The following is a 22797-nucleotide window of genomic DNA, read 5'->3' as shown; positions in this document are numbered from 1 at the left end:
TTGACATTGTTATAAAAACTACACCACATTTTTAAAGTTTCTTCTTTAATGACAGCTCTCTGGAATTTGGGCCTGAAATAACCAAGTACTCATCTTTTTTCTGTCAATATGGCTGAGTGAGAGTGAAACCTTAATGATGTTTGAGAAGGCATATAGGAAATCTTACCTGCTTCCAAAGCTTTTGCTTTTTCTAAATAAGGAAAGTAAAGAGATAACATTTTTCAATCATTAATTGTATATTTATTCTTTTGTCAGTGCTACAAAATGGCATGCACAAATACATACACACACACACGCACACAGCCAAATCATGTTCCCACTAATGTGTATGTCAAGTTCTTCTTAGCTTCAGTGGAAGCAGGGTCAGTTCCATACTCTACTAAAAGAATCCCCACAGATCTTCTTCTTCAGCTCAAAATATAAACCTGTTTCTCTGAATTAGCCTTCCTGCTTTAACATAACAGTGAAATCAAATCAAATACTAAGAGCATGAAAGTTCCAACTTTGGAGTTGGGGGGAAGAGAGAGAAAAAGATATTTTATTATGGTGACTTTTAGAAATTGTAAAGTACCCAGAAACCCTAGTGGTGAACACAGACTAAATGGAGAGAGAGAGAGAGAGTGTGAGTGTGTGTCTAGGCTAAACAAAAAAAATCAATTTGCATCTCATTAGTAGTACAGGTACCCAATATAAAATCCGACTTGATTTATGAGCTACGGCTGTGTGATCCTTGAACATTCAAAAATTACAAGGACTATCCTGGGGGTACTGAATGATTCCAGATTTTGATCCATAAACTGCTCCAAAACATCCTACTTAGTTGAGGAAATAGGTGAGGTGAAGCCCTGGTTCCACTGAAATCAATGGAAACACTCACAATGGGACCACAATTTCATATATAGTGTAGTAAAATGTATTAATTAAAATAGGTTAGAGAACATGTTTTAAAACACAGCGGTGTATCTAGCATAGACAACATTTATCACCTTTTAAAATACATTAGCATTGACCAGAACCTGCTACTAAATTTTATCACTCAATCTATTTTCTAAGTCTAGACATGAACATTTGAAATGTGATTCCTGAGAGGAGGAGGAAAGGAAAGTTCATACACGAGGCAGTATCAATCTTAACATTACAATTAGTAGCTCAAAGCCAAAAAGTAGGATTTTCTAAAACACTTAAATCACTGAAAAGCAGACTTTCAAGAGGACTTGTGCTGCTAAATCACTCAGACCATGCCAAGATCCTACCATCACCGAATAAAAAGGTTGGGGGCAAAGCAACTTGTTCTCTCTCCTCATTAACATGACAATATATTTAATGGCAATTTATGCACAAATGTCTATGAAAGAAGTACCTGTATTTTATGTTTCAAAGTTATTTTCCATTTAAGGCAGCCATAACTTGTTTTACTCCATGCTTATTTTCCACAGTTAGAATGAAGATAATATCAGAATCAAAGTCTCCACGGTTTAGGTATGCAGCTTTACAGCTAAAATCAATCAGGTAATTGATCTGATTACATTCCTCAGATACACGGAAATTGTTAGCTTTTTTTTTTTTTTTTTTTTTTTTTAACTGGGGGAATTAATTGTACACAATCCTCATGGCCACTGGTGCATTTAGGAAAGAGAAGGAGGTGGGGTGATGGGGAGCTCCAAGTATTCATTTCATTCTCAGAGTCTCATTCTGGTAAAGTACAAAATTCAGCAGAAAAAAATTAGAATGCATACCAATTTCTTTCTGGAGTTGCTCTGCAAGAAAACAACAAAAAATTCAGTTACTAACCATGCTAACATTGTGACAGATATGTGCAATTTTATCTCTTATAGTTAGGAGATTTTAATGTATTCAGTTTATGATTCCTGTTGGGCCAGGGGTTTTATTTAATTCCATGAGAGAGGGTAACCACAACCTGACAGGAAATATGGACAGTGTGTGTGAGGGGGCGGGGGGGGGGCACATTATTGAGCAAATTCACACCCTGAGAGAGGCCCCACATCCAGGGGAGGCTCCCATATGCTAGTTTAAACTGGATTCTACAGAGGCCAACAGACTCAGAAAGGACTTTTGCAATAATAGTTGGAGTTGAAACTGACTCACGGCCTTCTCTCTGATCCAGCAATTGGACAGGACTTTCTGTCAAGGGAAGGGTTGGAAGCGCCGACACCAACCAGAGTTTTAAAACATATTCATTAAAATGGGTTAGCTAACTCATTTTAAAACACAGCTTTTTATCTAGCACAGACAGGATTTTACATCTTGAAAAATCCATTAGCGTTGGCCAGGACGAGCTACTGAATTTTATTACCCAACTAAAAAAAGAACAGAAGTACTTGTGGCACCTTAGAGACTAACAAATTTATTAGAGCATAAGCTTTCGTGGGCTATTGCTCACTTCTTCGGATGCAGTAGCCCACAAAAGCTTATGCTCTAATAAATTTGTTAGTCTCTAAGGTGCCACAAGTACTCCTGTTCTTTTTGCAGATACAGACTAACACGGCTGCTACTCTGAAACCTGTTATTACCCAACTGACATTCATATTAGAGATCTGATTCCTGAGAGAAGGAGGAAAGGAAAGTTCATACACAGCCGAGTATCTCCTTTATCGTTACAATTTCCACTGGCTTGAGAAACACTCCTGGTTCGATCCATATTCCCTCTTGTACATAAAAGGGATTTCAAAAGAATTGGAACTTTCCAAATGGAAGAAACAATGGTAGTGTGACTGCTATAGCTAATGGACAAGACAATGATTGAGGAGACCTCGGTTCCCACATATTCCAAAAATTCCCATATCTCCTTAGGACAGCATCCAAAGCTTCCTGTTCTTGACTTTCCCCATGTGTACAAGGGAGGCAGTAATACTCAGGGCCTCACAATTTGGTAGGTTGTTTCATTCATTAATGTTGAGAGCGTGCTCTGAGCTGCTCCTGTGAAGGCTGGTTGTGATGGGAGGAAATCCCTCCTTGGGAACAGGAAAGAGAATGCGTCCCTGCCCAGAGAAACTGCCAGAGCCTAAAGGGAGGGCAGTGTTGATGGGGCTTCTTAGGAAGCAGAGGCAGATTATTGAAGGCATTTAGGCACCTCAAAGTGCAGATACACGGCCAGCTGGATGTTTTCCAACTGAAATCCAGAAGAAATGATTGACATCAGTTCTCCCATCTTGGCTCCATTTGGACAGTCTAGAATGAATGTATAAACAAGTCTGGCACATAGCACTGCTGTAGGCTGGGGCCGATATCCCACAGGCAAGGAGGAGGATTTTCAAAAACACCCAAGTGAGTGAGAAATGGAGACTTCTAGGGGGACTTTTGCTCTTACGTCACTCAGGTTGTCAAAAAATCCCACCAATATCGAATAAGATGGTTTAAGGCACAGCTCCTTGTGCCCTCTCTCCTCATTATGACCCACATGAATGTAATCACAATATATGCATAAATATCTGAGACGGATGTACCTGTATTTTATGTTTCAAGGTAATTTTCCATATAAGGTGACTATGGCTTGTTTTACCTATGATTAGTTTTAAAATTAGAATGAAGATAATGGCCAGAATCAGAGTCTCCAAGATTTCTGGTATTCAGCATTACGGCTCAAATCAATCAGGGAATTGATCTTTGTGCATTCCTAAAATACACTGAAATTGTCATCAGCTGGTCTGCTTGGGGAATGAATTAAACTCAAATCTCAAAGAGATGGAGGTGAGGAGATGGGGAGAACCGGAAACTTATTCAGAGCATTATTATGGTAAGGAACAATATTCAGGTGAAAAAAAGGGAGCACATACCAATTGTTTTCTGCAGTTGCTCTGGAAGAGAAGAACAACATTTCAATGACTGTGTTAACATTTATCACCTTGCAGTGAAGAAGGAGCTTGTTCTGGAGCCCAAACCCAAAATCGTTGTCCAGGCCCTCCCTATTGTATCATTACTTGCAGATGCATTTTTCAGAATTTTCTCCTTTTTCATTGTGACAATTTGGGTATTAAAAATGACTCCCTTTTTGCCTTCTGGTCATTACCGGTAAGAAAATAACAGCAATCTAAGATTGTGCACACTTGATTCATATTTCAAAGACAGGGAATCAGTATCGGTGTGGTGTAAGCAGGTTTTTAAGCAGTTAACAATATATAAATAGATCAGTGCCTAAAGAAATTCAGTATGGGCTAACACCCTGCTACACTTTATGAAAACCAAAGGCATTCTGAAAAATGTTTTTCAGGCATAGCACCAGTCAAAGTCCCTTGTGCTCTCAACAATTGCAGGATATGCCATATTTTCTACTGGCCTGAATCTGTGGCCTCTGCCTACCACTGCTCATAACTGCCCCCATCCTTATCTCTTGTCTAGTCCCCTTTTGCTTCAGTCCAGCCCACCAACCTGGCTTCTCTTCACTTTCCTCTCTGTTTGCTCAGCAATTACTAGATCTTCCCATGATACAGTTCTGCTGTACCCCCATTGCAATTTTGGGGCAGAGGAGGGAGGGAGGCATGGCTCACAGGCCTTTCTGCATAAGGTTTTCAAAAGGTTTTTATTTCAAAACAAATGAACTTTCCTTTTAAACCTCTGTGCTGGGTGAGTGTAAATACTCAGAATTTAAGGATTTGGCCTCCAAAAGAACAATGGGGTGGAGGGATAACTCAGTGGTTTGAGAATTGGCCTGCTAAACCCAGTGGTGTGAGGTCAATCCTTGAGAGGGCCACTTAGGCGTCTGGGGCAAAATCAGTGCTTGGTCCTGCTAGTGAAGGCAGGGGGCTGAACTCAAGGATCTTTTCGGGTCCCTTCCAGTTCTATGAGATAGGTATATCTCCATATATTTACTTTATTTAATATATTTTATATATATTCTTTTTTTATTTTAATATTTTTCATTGGGAAATCCAATAACAGAGGTTTATGCACTGAACATATTACTAAAATATTCCATACCTAATCAGAAAAAAGCCCTCCAAAACCAAAACCTTAGTTCTGAATCTCCTCTCAGTTATACACATTTAAATACAGATTAAGTCTATTGACTTCCACAGAGATATATTCAAAATATATTTTTTTTTCTGAAATTAACCCTGAAAATTTGGGCCTTTTTTTTTTTTGTCCAACTCAGCCATTTTATTGATAGTTGGAAGCAAAGTTACAGAATTTGCCCTGAGTTGCAGTTGTGTGTTTCTAGAAAAAAAAGTTTTGCAGTTAGTGGAATAATTCTGTATTTGAACTTGCATAACTGAGCTCAGAAACTGGTCCAAGCTTTTGGATTGTGAGTTATATATTTCTTATTATACATATGTATGAGATTGTCAATTGGAGTTTTCCTTGATTTAATGCAGCAGAGACAGCCTCTTTCTGCAGAAATAAATATTGCTCCCATTCAATTAAAGCAAACAGGATGTTAGGAATCATGAAAAAGGGGATAGAGAATAAGACTGAGAATATATTATTGCCCTTATATAAATCGATGGTACGCCCTCATCTCGAATACTGCGTACAGATGTGGTCTCCTCATCTCAAAAAAGATATACTGACACTAGAAAAGGGCAACTAAAATGATTAAGGGTTTGGAACGGGTCCCATATGAGGAGAGATTAAAGAGGCTAGGACTCTTCAGCTTGGAAAAGAAGAGACTAATGGGGGATATGATAGAGGTATATAAATTCATGAGTGATGTGGAGAAAGTGGATAAGGAAAAGTTATTTACTTATTCCCATAATACAAGAACTAGGGGTCATCAAATGAAATGAATAGGCAGCAGGTTTAAAACTAATAAAAGGAAGTTCTTCTTCATGCAGCACACAGTCAACTTGTGGAACTCCTTACCTGAGGAGGTTGTGAAGGCTAGGACTATAACAGAGTTTAAAAGAGAACTGGATAAATTCATGGTGGTTAAGTCCATTAATGGCTATTAGCCAGGACGGGTAAGGAATGGTGTCCCTAGCCTCTGTCTGTCAGAGGGTGGAGATGGATGGCAGGAGAGAGATCACTTGATCATTGCCTGTTGGTCCACTCCCTGGGGCATCTGGCATTGGCCACTGTCGGTAGACAGGATACTGGGCTATATAGACCTTTGGTCTGACCCGGTACGGCCCTTCTTATTATTGGTGAGATTTTAGTGACACAATCTCTAGGAACATTTCAGAGCCGTGGTTCTCACAGCAAGTGTACCTCTACACCTTGCACCTATTTAATAAGAAATATTATTGTAGAGGGAGCTGCTATGGATGCTTATATTTAGGTTGCTTGATTCTATTATCAAATACTCTGTGATGTTTTTGAGAAGTTCTCACATCTCCATTGTTTGCATTAGCACTGAATCAGGGGAGAAAATCCTTGACTGGAGATGCACCTTTTCTTTCTCCCATGAAATTCTTTCAGGTTTTATTGAGATATAAACTGCGAGTGTATCTTAAACCCCACCGTTCCTTATATATATATATATATATATATATATATATATCAATTTTTTTTTCTCTATGAATCAAAAGTGTTCTGTATCTACAAATTTAGTGCTCTTTACTTTTCAAACTAAAAATGTTCTCTGTAATTACATTAAACTTTAGTTAATTACCAAATGTTGGAATGTATGTAACCAGTAAAGGAGTGTGTGTAATCCCTTGCTCTTAGCATTATATCCAGATGTGCAGAGTGGGGCTACTGGTAATATGTTTATTCTAAGATGTGTTTTGTGACTAATGCCATAATAAACCACTGCTTGATGTTTAGATCAATAAAAATCACTTGTTGTTACAGATGGCTCAATTGGTAATGGCTTTAGCTTATTGGTTACAGAAGCTGAGATACCTGGGATGGAACTCACAGTGAGACAAATGGTGGAAAAGGAACTTTTTATCCTGAACAGTATATACAAAAAGGTATTTGGGGTGTTTGGAGTTCATCAAGCTACTGCCAGCCAAGTAAATTCCTAAGACGAGGCTTGAGGTAGGAAGTGACCAAGGGAATGTATAAGAAGCTGATCCTTGAAACATTAACTGGGAATTTTCCAGCTCACAGGGCTCTGGATCAGAACCTGTCCAGTGGGTCAGAGCCTCCAGCTGCTATTATACGGCCCAGCCAGGAGTCTCAGGAGGCTTAGACCGAGTGTTTACCGAGCCCTTGCCAGAGGCCCTGAGTCCCCCTTATTGCAATGGCCTAATCCAACAGGCAATCCCAACGATCATGTGAGGGGGCGTACCAACCCTGCACTGGGCCAATGGTGGTGGCCCCACTTGACATGCTGGGCCTCCTGTGACCGGGAGTAAGTCTAGAGAATAGAAGGGGTGCTCTGCATGGGTAGCTATTGAGAGTTGGTGGGGAGAGCTGTTCCTACCTGCTCCTTGTTCCAATCCCAGACACCACAGTGACCTCTCACAGCCCCTTTGCATCCTGCTCACGTCTCCATCCTCCCACCCCACAAGCGCTCACAGTTTACAGGGAACAATATACAGGGGCTGAAACATACATCAGATGCCACAACATTTCCATTGGGGGTGCTAAACCCTAGTACACCCTGGCTATGCTGCTGTTAGTTAAACCTGCACCCAGGGAAGATGTCCTGATTCCTGAGAGGTGTTCCATAGGGATTATGGTTGTACTGACTATTCTAAATGTCTAACTTTAGGAAACAGGGAAGGGGCCTTGATCTGTCTAAACTCTGATTTCTGTCCCTCTTGTGCCTCAACAAGCAAGGGCCTGATTCAAATCTCATCCAAGGCAATAGAAAGACTTCTATTGACTCAAATGGAGTTTGGATCATGGTTGTTTGTACCTGGCTCACAAGGAAACTCTGTAGCCAATCCATATCTGCTAAAGGACCATGACATAGTGTCAGAAGAAAACTAGAACGAGAGAAGAACAGAAACAGAAGGTTGCAAAAAGAAAGAACAGTAACAAAGCCTGGAGGATCTCATCAACATGCCATTCTTCAATGCCCCAAGAATTTGAGCTTTGACAAACCTTCAGAATGGACAGACTGAAAACAGTGGTTTGCAGTATTTCAAAACTGCAAGAAAGCTTCACAAGGAAACTGGAGATATACAGGTATATTCTAGAATTGAAGCTATGGGGAAGCAGGCTGAGCATATCTTTAAATCCTTGGACTTTACTGAACACAGACACAAAGAAGACTATGAAAGGCTTCTGCCTATGTTTGACGCATTCTTTATACCTCAGAGAAATATGGCTTATGAAAGACCCTGTTTCCAGTGGAAAACATTGAATGTTTTCTAAGAAATCTGTATAAATTGGATGAAAACTGATTTTGGGGATGCTAAACATGAAAATATCAGAAACATGCTTGTAATTGGGTGAGCAGACAAAATCTTTTCAGAGCCTTTCAGTTAAAAAGAGAACTAACCCTGCACACAGCTAGTCATATAGAAAAGCAAGCTGAGTGTGTGAGACAGAAAATCCAAGACTAACTGGCCAAACCTGAAAAACGAGAAACTAGCTTAGAAGCTGTTAAGAAATGCAGCAGGAGTGCTCGCAATTAATACCATAAGACCCCTGATGCAAGGAGAGAGAACTCCCAAGAGGGACAAATTCAAGCCTAGATGCACAAGGTGTGGAAAAAGTCATATTCCAAGAGTGATGCATTCCAATCAGAGGTGCAGAGTGCAACAAATTGAAGTAATATGGACATTTTCAGTTGGCTCATACTACAGGACATCATGGGCAGTTTTCCCCCGAGATCTATAACTTATGAAGACCCAGAATCTTCTTGGAGAATGAAATTGAATATTAATGCCAAGACTATTGACTTTGAGGTCTACTTCTGATTCTACTTAGAGTCACCTTCAATCCTTTCCAGAGCTGAAGTCACCTGACATCGCCCTGACTAGCCCTAGAGGTATCCTGAATTACACAGGCCAGTTCATCACCGAAACGTTTTGCCAAGAGAAGAGCTATGCATTTAGAGTGCATTTGAACAAAGGTCACAGACCAATAACCTTTTCAGCTATAGTGTGGCAGCCATGATGGGCCTAGTGAGAAAGATGGAAGAACTCGACAGAGGATTCAATGATTTTGAACATTTGAAAGGAGATCCAGTTGCAATCTATTTAAAACACAATAATAAACCTTGCAATGTGCAAACACCCCTACCAGAAAAAAATTGAAAGACTAGCTGTAGATTTATGGAGATTCAGAGGAAATCATTACCTGGTCATTGTGAACTACTTGTCCAAGTATATAGAAATTGTGTTCTTTAAAGATACAGCATGTGGTAGCATTATTGAGAAAATGAAGTGCACTTTTGCTTACTATAGTATTCCAGAACAACTAGTGTTGAAAAATAGACAACAATTTGCAGCAGCAGAACTTAAGTCATTGTGAATTAAATATTATTTTGATCATATTACTAGCAGCCCACATTACCCACAAGTGAATGGAGAAGCTGAGAGAGTTGTACAGATAGCCAAGATAATCCTACAAAAGGAAGAGCCATTCTTTGGTCTTCTGAGCTACAGATCAACTCCAATAGCGGCCACAGGTTATAGTCCAGTACAACTCCTTGATGGGAAAACAACTCAGAACAACTTTAAAAAAGTCTCTAAGGTGTCCAGACATGAAAAGAATAGCCAAATTGGATAAATAGACTAAAAGAGTTTATGGTCTCTTTTACAACAGATGCCACTCTCAGTACTGCTGTTTCTAGAACCTGGTGGACAGCATGTGTGTCAAATTGGATGGAGAAAAAGGATGGACAACTCCAGCTGTCATAAAGAAAAAGAATTCAGCAATCATATAATATGTGATTGAGACTGACAGTGGAGAGTTCAGCAGAAGCCATCAATATCTACAGTTTGTTCCTTAGCAAGAAAAATCAACACAGGAAACAAAAAGAAGAGTCAAGGACTCTAGATTCCCCCACAGCCACTCATTGAAACTACTATGATTCAGAGAAACTTAAGAAACTGATGCATAGTGAAATTCAAAGATAGAGAGACAGTGTAAATTCTGTAAATGTTAGGAGTATAGAACGTGAAGGGGGAGATGTATTGAAAAGTAACTATATCATACTTGTCAGTGAATAGGTGGCACTATGGTAGAATACTTTATTTAAGCTAACCACCCTAATACCTAACAGAGCATGATGAACACATCTGATGTGTTCCTCTCTAAGAAGGAAGACCTGTAGGCAAACCATATATAGTATGGAAGCATGACACTCCTGTCTGGAACAGTTTAGTGATTGGGAAGATAATGCACATGAATCATTCCAACACTGAACTGAAATGTTTGGCTGAATACTTACTCCACAAACTTGGTACATGATTTTCAGAAGCTCATAACTAGCAATAGTCCAAACCAACCTCCTCTTCCAGAGCAAAATTCATCAGCCAGGACAGTTGCTGTACAAAATTTGAAAACTCACAAAAGTTGACCTCAGGGCTACTAAGAACATTTAGAAAATAATGTAAATACACAGGTGAATTGTCAGTCTTCTCAGTTAAAAGAAAGATATATATATATATATATATATATATATATATATATATATATATATATATATATATATATATATATATATATATATATATTAAAAAAATCTGTTCTATTCATAGAAAAAGGCTGGCATTTTCCAACCAATAGGTTGCTGTTTCACAAAGTTAACAGCATTTGAAAATAGACCCCATTTCCACTTTCTGAATATTGATCACTCTGTGCTCGCTGTGATCTGAAATAGGATTACTCTGTTGTGGTCTACTTCGTTAACTGAGAAGACATTCTTCTTACCTATTTGAGTTCTCAGTTCACCATGTTCTGAAAGAGAGGCATGACAATGATCAGAAAAGAATAATTAATGTGTGAGTTTTCTGGTTTCTCAAAGACCTTCTTGCCTGAGCCTTTCTAAGGGTTCCATCCAATTCCCAGTGAAGTCAATAGCAGCCATTACTCAAATACTTCAATCTTTCCAAAGACTCCACAGTATCATAGAACACAGAGTGGGAGGCGGTTCTCTGCAGATTTGCAACATAAACTGGAATTTCCCCAGCTCCTTTAATATTATTGAAATGGGGATTTTGTTCTATAGTGAGCCGTATTAATCCCATATTTTAGTGATGCTGACAAATCAGTTTTGAGTGTGTGTGTTTGCAAATATAGTAATTAGCATTTTATTAATAGAAAAAGTACACAACTATAACATCCTTCTTGATTTATGAGGTATGGCTCCGTGATTCTTGAACATTGAACAGTCACAAGGACTTTATGGGGAGCATGAGAATACAGTGATTCCAGACTCTGATGCATAAACTTTTAAGTAACATCCTGCTTAATTGAGGAAATAGGCGAAGTGAAGCCCTGGTTCCACTGAAATCAATGGAAACACTCAAACGGGGCCAGACTATATTAATTAAAATAGGTTAGTGAACATGTTTTAAAACACAGCTGTGTATCTAGCATAGACAACATTTATCACCTTTTAAAATACATTAGCATTGACCATGACCAGCTACTAAATTTTATCACTCAATCTATTTTCTAAGTCTAGACATGAACATTTGAAAAGTGATTCCTGAGAGGAGGAGGAAAGGAAAGTTCATATACAAGGAAGTATCAACCTTAACATTACAATTAGTAGCTCATAGCCAAAAAGTAGGATTTTCTAAAACATCCAAATCACTGAAAAGCACAGACTTTCAAGAGGACTTCCGCTGCTAAATCACTCAGACTGTGTCAAAATCCCACCCATCACTGAATAAGAAGGTTGGGGGCAAAGCAACTTGTTCTCTCTGCTCATTATCATGACCATAAATTAATGGCAATTTATGCACAAATGACTATGAAAGAAGTACCTGTATTTTATGTTTCAAAATTATTTTCCATACTAGGCAGCCAACACTTGCTTTACCCCATGCTTATTTTCACCGTTAGAATGAAAATAATACCAGAATCAAAGTCTCCTTACTTTAGTTATGCAGCTTTACAGCTAAAATTAATCAGGTAATTGATCTGATTGCATTACTAAAATAAACTGAAATTGTTAGCTTTTGTTTTTTGAACTGGGGAAATTAATTGTACACAATCCTCATACCCATTGATGCATTTAGGAAAGAGAAGGAGGTGGGGTGATGGGGAGCTCCAAGTATTCATTTCATTCTCAGAGTCTCATTCTGGTAACATACAAAATTCAGGAAGAAAAAGAAATGAGTGTATACCATTTTCTTTCTGGGGTTGCTCTGCAAGAAAACAACAAAAAATTCAGTTACTAACTATGCTAACATTGTGACAGATATGACAACTTTCTCCCTTACACTAAGGAGATTTTAAAGTATTAAATTTATGATTCCTGTTGGGTCAGGGGGTTTATGTAATTCCACGAGAGAGGTTAACCACAACCCAGCAGGAACTAAGGACAGTGTGTGTGTGTGTGTGTGCGGGGCGGGGGGGGGGGGGGGTTATTGAGCAAATTCACACCCTGAGAGAGGCCCCACATCCAGGGGAGGCTCCCATATGCTAGTTTAAACTGGATTCTACAGAGGCCAACAGACATAAAAAGGACCTTTGCAATAATAGTTGGAGTAAAAACTGACTCACGGCCTTCTCTCTGATCCAGCAATTGGACAGGACTTTCTGTCAAGGGGAGGGTTGGAAGCGCCGACACCAACCAGAGTTTTAAAACATATTCATTAAAATGGGTTAGCTAATTCATTTTAAAACACAGCTTTTTATCTAGCACAGACAGGATTTTACATCTTGAAAAATCCATTAGCATTGGCCAGGATGAGCTACTGAATTATATTACCCAAATGACATTCATATTAGAGATCTGATTCCTGAAAGAAGAAGGAAAGGAAAGTTCATATACAGCCGAGTATCTCCCTTAAGGTTACAGAGGGTCCTGTGGCACCTTTAAGACTAACAGAAGTATTGGGAGCATAAGCTTTCGTGGGTAAGAACCTGAAGTGAGGTTCTTACCCATGAAAGCTTATGCTCCCAATACTTCTGTTAGTCTTAAAGGTGCCACAGGACCCTCTTTTGCTTTTTCACAGATTCAGACTAACACGGCTACCCCTCTGATACTTGACTCCCTTAAGGTTACAATTTACATGGTCTTGAGAGACACCCCTGGTTCGATCTGTATTTCCTCCTGTACATAAAAGGGATTTCAAAAGAACTGGAACTTTCCAAATGGAAGAAACAATGGTAGTGTGACTGCTATAGCTAATGGGCAAGACAATGATTGAGGAGATTTGGGTTCCCACCTCTGCCAAAAATTCCTATATCTCCTTAGGACAGCAACCAAAGCTTCCTGTTCTTCACTTTCCCCATGTGTACAAGGGAGACAATAATACTCAGGGCCTCACAATTTGGTAGGATGTTTCATTCATTAATGTTGAGAGAATGCTTTGAGCTCCTCCAGTGGAGGCTGGTTGTGATGGGAGGAAATCCCTCCTTGGGAACAGGAAAGAGAATGCGTCCCTGCTCAGAGAAACTGGCAGAGCCTAAAGGGAGGGCAGTGTTGATGGGGCTTCTTAGGAAGCAGAGGCAGATTACTGAAGGCATTTAGGCACTTCAAAGTTCAGATAACCCCTCTAGCTGGATGTTTTAAAGTGGCTAGGCACCTCACTCTGACTGAAATCCAGAAGAAATGACTGATGTCACTTCTCCCATCTCAGCCCCATTTGAACTGTCTAGAACTAATGTATAAACAAGTCTGGCACAGAGCACACCAAAAAAGCTTAATTCATGTGTGATTTTCTGGTTTCTGAAAGATCTTCTTGCCCAGGCCTTTCTAAGGGTTCCATCCAATTCACAGTGAAGTCAATAGGAGACATTACCTAATCACCTCAATCTTTCCAAAGACTCTGCAGTATCACAGAACACAGAGAACCCCCTTCCACTTTGGAGATTCCCAACATAAACTGGAATTTCCCCAGCTACTTTAATATTATTGAAATGTGGATGTTGTTCTATAGTAGACCATATTAATCCCATGTTTTAGTGATGCTGACAAATCTGTTTGTAGTGTGTGTGTTTGTGTGAATATTAAGCCCCTTTCTACAATTACCAACAAAATAACGTAAGATGTTGTCAAGGCTGCTTCCCCACTCTGAACTTTAGGATACAGATGTGGGGGCCTGCATAAAAACTTCTAAGCTTAACTACCAGCTTAGATCTGGTCCGCTGCCACCACTCCCAAAGCTAATTCCCTTCCCTGGGTAGCCTTGAGAGACTCTTCACCAATTCCCTGGTGAATACAGATCCAAACCCCTTGGAACTTAAAACAAGGAGAAATTAACCATCCCCCCTCCTTCCTCCCACCAACTCCTGGTGGATCAAGATCCAACCCCCTTGGATCTAAAAACAAGGAAAAATCAATCAGGTTCTTTAAAAGGAGGCTTTTAATTAAAGAAAAAAGGTAAAAATCATCTGTCATAACTATGAAGGGAAGGGTAACAGCTGTCCTGTGTACAGTAATATAAAATCCCTCCTGGCCAGAGACTCCAAAATCCTTTTACCTGTAAAGGGTTAAGAAGCTCAGGTAACCTGGCTGGCATCTGACCCAAAGGACCAATAAGGGAACAAGATACTTTCAAATCTTGGGGGGGGGGGAGGCTTTTGTTTGTGCTCTTTGTTTGGGAGTTCGTTCGCTCTTGGGACTGAGAGGGACCAGACATCAATCCAGGTTCTCCACATCTTTCTAAACAAGTCTCTCCTATTTCAAACTTGTAAGTAAATAGCCAGGCAAGGCGTGTTAGTTTTCCTTTGTTTTCTCAACTTGTAAATGTACCTTTTACTAGAGTGTTTATCTTTGTTTGCTGTACTTTGAACCTAAGACTAGAGGGGAGTCCTCTGAGCTCTTTACGTTTGATTACCCTGTAAAGTTATTTTCCATACTGATTTTACAGAGATGATTTTTATCTTTTTCTTTAATTAAAAACCTTCTTTTTAAGAACCTGATTGATTTTTTCCTTGTTTTAGATCCAAGGGGGTTGGATCTGTATTCACCAGGGAATTGGTGAAGGTCTCTCAAGGCTACCCAGGGAAGGAAATTAGCCTTGGGATGATGGCAGCGGACCAGAGCTAAGCTGGTAGTTAAGCTTAGAAGTTTTCATGCTGGCCCCTACATTTGTACCCTAACGTTCAAAGTGGGGATACAGCCTTGACATCATCTTTGTAAAATCAGGATGGAAAATAACTTTACAGGGTAATCAAACTTAAAGAGCCCAGAGGACCCCCCCTCTAGACTTAGGTTCAAAGTTACAGCAAACAGAGGTAAACACCCTAGTAAAAATGTACATTTACAAGTTGAGAAAACACAGATAAACTAACACGCCTTGCCTGGCTGTTTACTTACAAGTTTGAAATATGAGAGACTTGTTCAGAAAGATTTGGAGAACCTGGATTGATGTCTGGTCCCTCTCAGTCCCAAGAGCGAATGAACTCCCAAACAAAGAGCACAAACAAAAGCCTCCCCCCCCCCCCCCCAAGATTTGAAATTATCTTGTCCCCTTATTGGTCCTTTGGGTCAGGTGTCAGCCAGGTTACCTGAGCTTCTTAACCCTTTACAGGTAAAAGGATTTTGGAGTCTCTGGCCAGGAGGGATTTTATAGTACTGTACACAGGAGAGCTGTTACCCTTCCCTTTAAAGTTATGACAGATGTAATGTAGAATTCAGGCCTGTATATTTGCCTGAGATAGAATTTTGGGTCTTCTTTATTAGACTTTTGATACACCGGACCCTCGCTAGAACACGTGTCTATATAGCACAAATAATGCGGTTGCGGCCATGGATCCCAAATTTAATTACTTTCTTTGCAATTCCCTGTTAACGTGGTATGATGCATGGATCCCAAATCCCGCATTCTAGCGAGGTCCTGTGTACTCGGATATCCTTACTGAACAAAGAACAAAGACACTGTGTGTTGCTTCTGCCAAACCATATTGGTTTGTTAGTATAATGAGAAAGATAAGAGACAGAGCTAAAATGTTACTGGGTATGGTGGCAGTATAATATACAACCATACACTTGAAGACTTCCTCAACTCCTATCTCAAGGCAAGGTCAAGCAACCAGTCAGATGGGGCAAAGGGGAATGGTGGGGGTATAAGAAACACTAAAAGGCCAAAGAAATGCATGTCCCTGACCAAAGCACAACCTTACTCCTTACCCCTCCCATGGGGTATAAAAGAGGTGGTACGAGGCCCCCAAACAGAACATGACCATACATTGTAAGGGGTGGGACCAAGGGTGTGCACTATATGTATAATTATGCCTGCTAAGGAAGGGGGAAGGGGAACACTGGAGAAAAGGCTCTGTGATGTCAGAGCTATGGATATGCTTGCTTAAAACTAACCCCCAAAAAACATTGCATTGCCTGCACTTCAGACTTCTGTTCTTCTGCTTTCTGTCTGCATGACAAGAATCAGGGTAGGGTGAAGGGAAAGCTCCCTAACAGGTATGCATATGCACTTTGCAAAAGTGTATATGATAACACAAGGTGCCAGGCAGTGGAGAATCAGCTCCACAATACTGACATCCCACAGTGACTCTCTCATACTCTCTGCCACACCCATCACTAGCAGCATGGCTGGCTGATATGACCAACTGATATCACCTGCTCTCACCTATTGTACATGATAACCCCCTCTGCTGGTCTTTGTAAAGGTTGGAGGGAAGAGTAAGGTGATAACTGTCTACACAGCAAGCTACTTAATATGTCTCAGCCATTGTTCTTGTAAAGAAGCCTATGTCCCCTGCATTAGATGGCCATGGACCCCAGATTGCAGAGCTGAGGGTTTGTTTTTTCTGTAGTGGGTAGCTGCTGATTATACATCCCCCCCCCCCCCCCGTTTTCTTCACTAATGTCCTTTTGTCCTATTTCTATGCCTTTTCTCCATTTTCCGCCCTACAGTGGGACAGAGACAAGGCCCCCAATTCATTATTTACTCAAAATCCACATTAAATCAGTGAATGGCTCACTAATGAAATACTGATCAACTTTGAAATTCTTACCTTTTGGTTTCCAAATACGATACAGAAGGTAGACAGTGCCAGTTCCGATGATGGTGATTGTACTTATCCGGGTGTGTGATTTTACCAAGCTAAGGATGCTAGAACCTAAAAATGTTTGAAGTTTTCAATTATATTTAATCTTCCTTTAGAAAATTATTTTCATTTTAAACAAAGAAAATAAGGCTCGCTGCTTCTTCTCCTTTAAAAATAAGTTTTTTATGCTTCCTAGGTATTGAGGGACAGAAATAGGGAGAGAACATTACAATAGGTGTAGATATAGAACTCTTTTATAGGTTCCTCTAGGGAACTGGCCAGAACGTAAAAATATTCAGTACCCAACATCTACTCTTGTTCTGAAAAGGGAAAGAGAATTTACTTCCCTGTTCAGTAACTGAAGTTCAAGATGTGATGCCTATATGAGTTTCACTGGTGTGCATGGCTTCTATGCTACGGAGATTGCAAGGCTTCACTTACTAGTCTCTGTACATCACACCTGTTCCTTTCATAGCCTTGAACCATTCTCACCTCACCAGTAAAAAAGGGGGCAGAGTGACCAATTGACCTTCAATTCCTTTGCAAATGTCCAGCTCCAAGTATTAGACTTATAGGTATCAGTGAAAGGACAGTGGGTCATTGAACACATATAGATAACACATCTCAAAGAACTCCAGTTTTCTCTATCTCTGTCAGCCAGATAGTTTCCATACCATGAAATGATGGGCTACAGGGATGGATGAAGAGTGGTTCCATTGTTCGGGCTGAACAAGTCTGCATACAGTGGAAGAGGCATCAGAGTAAGCACCAAAACTGTACTGAGCTCCTGAAACCTGTTCTCTCTGGGCCAAATCGGACAAAGAAGAAAAAAAAAACAAGGCTCTGTCTTGTTTGATTTTCCTCAAAACTCATCAAATTAAGGGAATCAGAGTAAGAATAAAACAGACTAAGTAAATGGAATCAAATGTATCGTATTGACAGTCCAGACTCTATCCACCTTTTGAGCAGAAAGCCATATATTTTTTGTTGTACCATGAGGTACACCCCATTGATCAAATACAGATTTGATGACCAACTCCTTTGAACTCCATTTGTGCTCATCTCGAGAAATGTCTACTTAGTCTGCTAGCAAATTGTGAAGACCTGGCAGATGAACAACAGATATTGTTATGCAGTACCAACAGTGGTTCCACAGAAAGAGTGCTTCCCTATATAAGAAAGTGTACCTGCTTGTTCACATGAAACACTGACACAGTATTGTTGATCATAATATGTTGTCTTACAATGTGAGAGAGAAAGGATCTTGGATAGCTTGAATTGGGATTTGAGAATCTTCACCGTACACCATACCAATACCCGGTACAATTTATAATCAGCAGGAGGCTAAGTCTGAGGCAATACAGCAGCGTTGTCTAATTATGAAGGGGATGTCTGTGTCAGGATAATATCAAACACCCTGATGTAACATCCTCAGTGAGAGGTGTGGGTCAGGGGAGGATGCAGACACATGATCTGCTGATATAATAGCAAATGGGTCCTGGGGTATAGATGATCTGTCTCAGAAAGTAGATGGGATAAACACCAGGGAGGGAGAAGTATTATTTAAGTTAAGCACCAATTTTGACACAAGAATAAATAGATACAAATTGGCCACCAACAAGTTTAGGCTTGAAATTAGACAAAGGTTTCAAACCATCACAGGAACAGCCTTCCAAGGGAAGCAGGGGAAAAAAACCTAACTGGCTTGAAGACTGAGCTCGATAAATGTATGGAGGAGATTGTATGATGAGACTGTCTACAATGGCACATGATCCATATGTGACTGTTAGTAGTAAATATCCCCAACAACTGGAGATGGGAGATTAGATGGAGAAGTTTCTGAGTTACTACAGCAAATTCTTTCTCTGGTGTCTGGCTGTTGGGTCTTGCTAACATTTTCAGTGTCCAACTTATTTGTCGTTGGGAAGGAATTTTCCCCCAGTTTGCTCAGCCTCTCCTCATAAGTCATGGGCTCCAGACCCCTAAACATTTTTGTCATCCTCCGCTGGAGTCTTTCCAATTTTCCACATTCTTCTTGTAGTGTGGGGCCCAAAACTGGACACAGTACTCCAGATGAGGTCTCATCAATGTTGAATAGAGGGAAATGATCACGTCCCTCGATCTGCTGGCAATACCCCTACTTATACAGCCCAAAATGCTGTTAGCCTTCTGGGCAACAAGAGCACATTGTCGACTCATATCCAGCTTCTCTTCCATCATAACTCCTGGGTCCTTTTCTGCAGAACTGCTACCTAGACATTCAGTCCCTAGTCTGTAGCGGTGCATGGGATTCTTCCATCCTAACTGCAGGACTCTGCACTTGTCCTTCTTGAACCTCAGATTTCTTTTGGCCGAATCCTCTAATTTGTCTAGGTCCCTCTGTACCCTATCCCTACCCTCCAGCATAACTACCACTCCTCCCAGTTTAGTGTCATCTGCAAACTTGCTGAGGGTGCAATCCATGACATCCTCCAAATCATTAATGAAGATATTGAACAAAACTGGCCCCAGGACTGACCCTTGGGGCACTCCGCTTGATACCAGCTTCCAACTAGACATGTAGCCATTGATCACTACCCATTGAGCCCGACGATCTAGCCAGCTTTCTATCCACCTTATAGTCCATTCATCCAGCCCATACTTCTTTAACTTGGGGGCAATAACACTGTGGGAGACCGTATCAAAAGCTTTGCTAAAGTCAAGGAATAACACATCCACTGCTTGCCACTCATCCACAGAGCCAGTTATCTCATCATAGAAGGCAATTAGGTTAGTCAGGCATGACTTGCCCTTGGTGAATCCATGCTGACTGTTCCTGATCACTTTCCACTCCTCTAAGTGCTTCAGAATTGATTCCTTGAGGACCTGCTCCATGATTTTTCCAGGGACTGAGGTGAGGCTGACTGACTGTAGTTCCCCAGATCCTCCTTCTTCCATTTTTAAAAGATTTTTACTACATTAGCCTTTTTCCAGTCACATATGGATCGCCGTGAGTTTTAAATGAGTTTTCTGGTCCTTGCCACTAGCATTTTGCAGTGGTGGAACGTCTGCATAACAGGAGTCTCCAGCAGGCAGCAAACACACTGGGAGTGACCATCAGAGACTGGTATTGCTAGTCTACAGGTGAGGCAATGTTTAAAAACTGTGGAGCTAGGCATAGCCGTTTGAAGAGAGTCTCTGATTGTTTATTGTAGTTGTTGTTGTTTTAATTGGAAAGGGAAGAGACAGGAATCCCACAGGTAACAGGAAGGGGTAATTCTGGGCAAAAAGGAATGGAAAAAGTATTCTGAGGAACAGTATTCTGAGGCGCTGCTGTTGTTCTGACCGAAGCCAACAGTTGCAAAGAAGGAACTGGGGGATGGTTGGCTACGCGCATGCGATACCTACTCAGAGCAGCAGGAGCTGGCTGCAGTGTATGTGTAGCCAACCAGGGCACTGCTACCTTAAATCTCCGACTGGAAGTGCGGGGGCACTAAAACAAGTATTGCATAGGCCTTCAATTGTCCCTCTGCACAGGGGTGCATTTCACACTTTAAACACAGATGTATATATACAGGGCCAAATCCTGTGAAGACTAATACTCTGTTTAACCCTTTGAAGCCAATGGAATTCCATGCATGTGAATCAATGCAGAAATAATAAATACATTATTTCATATGAAACAAATCTGGTTGAATTTTTTCAACAAAAAGATTTACATTAAAAAAGTTTTGGGAAAACCCCCCAATGTTAATTAAAAAAATAACTTCCTATTAACTTTCTTAGGTTTTTTTATTATTATTATTTTCAGGTGGAAAATCAACGTTTTTGTATTCGGAAACATTCATTTTTAAATTGTAGGAAAATTACCACAATCTCTCAATTTATTTTGTTTCCAAAGAGGATGGAGTTAGACTGTTCTCAGTGGTGGCAGATGACAGAACAAGATGCAATGGTCTCAATTTGCAGTGGGGGAGGTCTAGGTTCGATATTAGGAAAAACTATTTCACTAGGAGGGTGGTGAAGCACTGGAATAGGTTACCTAGGGAGGTGGTGGAATCTCCATCCTTAGAGGTTTTTAAGGCCTGGATTGACAAAGCCTTGGGTGGGATGATTTAGTTGGTGTTGATCCTGCTTTGAGCAGGGGATTGGACAAGATGACCTCCTGAGGTCTCTTTCAAACCTAACCTTCTATGATTCTATCATCCCCCCCTCCCCACCCACCCCCAGAAATGTATGTGTGGGGAGGGGGGCAGGGAGGAGGTATACTTAAAATTGGGAGAAAATAATACTTTCATATTTAAAAAGCATTACTTTTTAAAAAATGTAACATTTTTTTCTCTGATACGTTTAAGATTGACAGTTATTTTCAGAGAGAAACTTACTTTATAAAAATAAGGGCTAGATTCACAACAGAAATATGACAAGGCTAGATTAACAGGAGGCTTGGATAGATTAGTGTTTCATTTTTATGCATGTAATGACTCCAGAGGCCATGCTAATTGGAGTATTATGAATAAGAAAACAAGTCTTAACTAGAGCATTGGTGCCCTGCTGTACTCTAGAATTGCACTTATGATTTGATGGGCAAAAATACTGGCAGTTTTGAATTTTTCCAGACCAAATGCATCTGTTTATGACAATCAAATGCAGACAGACTCATGTAACACAGATTGAATTATTTGAGAGAATTTACCTTTTGAGACCATGATTCTGTATTATGCCGTCTGAGCTGAAAAACATGGGATAAAATTATGGTTAAAATACATATCTTTAATTTAGTAACTCTTCATGTTCACACTTGAATGAAGATATATTACTGCAGTATTAAGGATAGGAATAGAATGGGACCAAAGCCAAAAGATACAGAGGTTCCTACAGCATTTTAACATGTTGAGTTATTTCATGGTCAGTTCACTTAGCGTAGACAAAAGGATATGTAATACTGTATATGTGATTCTAAAGCAATAGAAAAAAGTGCACGTTTAAATAAATTAAAGGCATGGAAGAGCCTAGCTATAACCCAGGTTGCAGAGAGGACTAAGGACTCAGACACACAAGTGACTGTAAGGATGGACCTCTGTGTCAGTGGGGGACCCATTGCTGTGAATAGGGCACAGATATAACATACTGAATCAGTTGCATGATCAGCATTTGAAAATTTTCCCTAGCCTCTTGCATGGCCCCAAAAGGTTGGGGGAGGGGGCAAGATCCTTAGACCCTTGAACAAAGGAGGTGGGAAGGAGTGTGATTTAATCTGGGGATGGGAGAGGAGCTGCTGTCTTGTATCTGCCTAACCCAGGAGACTCCTGAACCAAACTTTTAGTAGAGGAACAAGAATTGTGATTGAGATTTTTGAAGCTGAGTAGGGGAATTAAACACACTACTGCCTTCAGCTATTAATGGGACTTGCACTCTTAAATCACATAGGCATTTTAAAAAACCAATCCTAAAGGAATAACAGTTCAGATCCACAAAGGCGCTTGGGTGCCTAAGTCTTAGATTTAGGCATCAAAATGACCCACAAAATCCCCACTCAACTGCTGCCTAACTCTGCACATAAATTCACAAGTGCCAACAATTCTGCTCTGAAAGTCCCCTCACTGCCTAAGTATATGTCTGTGGGCATGCACACTGCTGCCCCAGGCAAGCATCCAGATGCCTATCTCAAGCCTATGCTCCAGGGTAATCCAGCATAATCAAACCGGGTGAAGATAGGTATTGTCCTGCTTATCATGTGTTTGGGGATCAATCTGGCAGGTGTACTCAGAGGACATCTAATGCCACATAAAATAGGCAGAGGTGGGGCAGAAAGGCACGTCCTTTGGA

At 40.4% G+C, this 22797-nt stretch overlaps 1 protein-coding gene across 3 annotated transcripts in view; it reads right to left on the bottom strand.

Moving 5' to 3' along the window:
* Nucleotides 1-22797, bottom strand: part of LOC112060585 (butyrophilin subfamily 1 member A1-like) — a 98755-nt gene that overhangs the window by 54301 nt on the left and 21657 nt on the right. For all 3 annotated transcript variants that reach the window (XM_065571442.1, XM_065571441.1, XM_065571444.1), the window contains exons 2-8: nucleotides 21665-21700; nucleotides 16957-17061; nucleotides 12156-12176; nucleotides 10732-10758; nucleotides 3795-3815; nucleotides 1737-1757; nucleotides 167-190 (exon numbers count right to left, since the gene is read on the bottom strand). In XM_065571442.1, the coding sequence (XP_065427514.1) occupies nucleotides 167-190; nucleotides 1737-1757; nucleotides 3795-3815; nucleotides 10732-10758; nucleotides 12156-12176; nucleotides 16957-17061; nucleotides 21665-21677 (232 nt within the window). In that variant the 5' untranslated portion in view covers nucleotides 21678-21700. The remainder of the gene's footprint in view (nucleotides 1-166; nucleotides 191-1736; nucleotides 1758-3794; nucleotides 3816-10731; nucleotides 10759-12155; nucleotides 12177-16956; nucleotides 17062-21664; nucleotides 21701-22797) is intronic.

This window comes from Chrysemys picta, chromosome 17 (assembly GCF_011386835.1).
Source record: "Chrysemys picta bellii isolate R12L10 chromosome 17, ASM1138683v2, whole genome shotgun sequence".
NCBI classification, from domain to species: Eukaryota; Metazoa; Chordata; order Testudines; family Emydidae; genus Chrysemys; species Chrysemys picta.
Note: the sequence above shows the minus strand (reverse complement) of the source record. Positions and strands in the feature narration are given on the sequence as shown.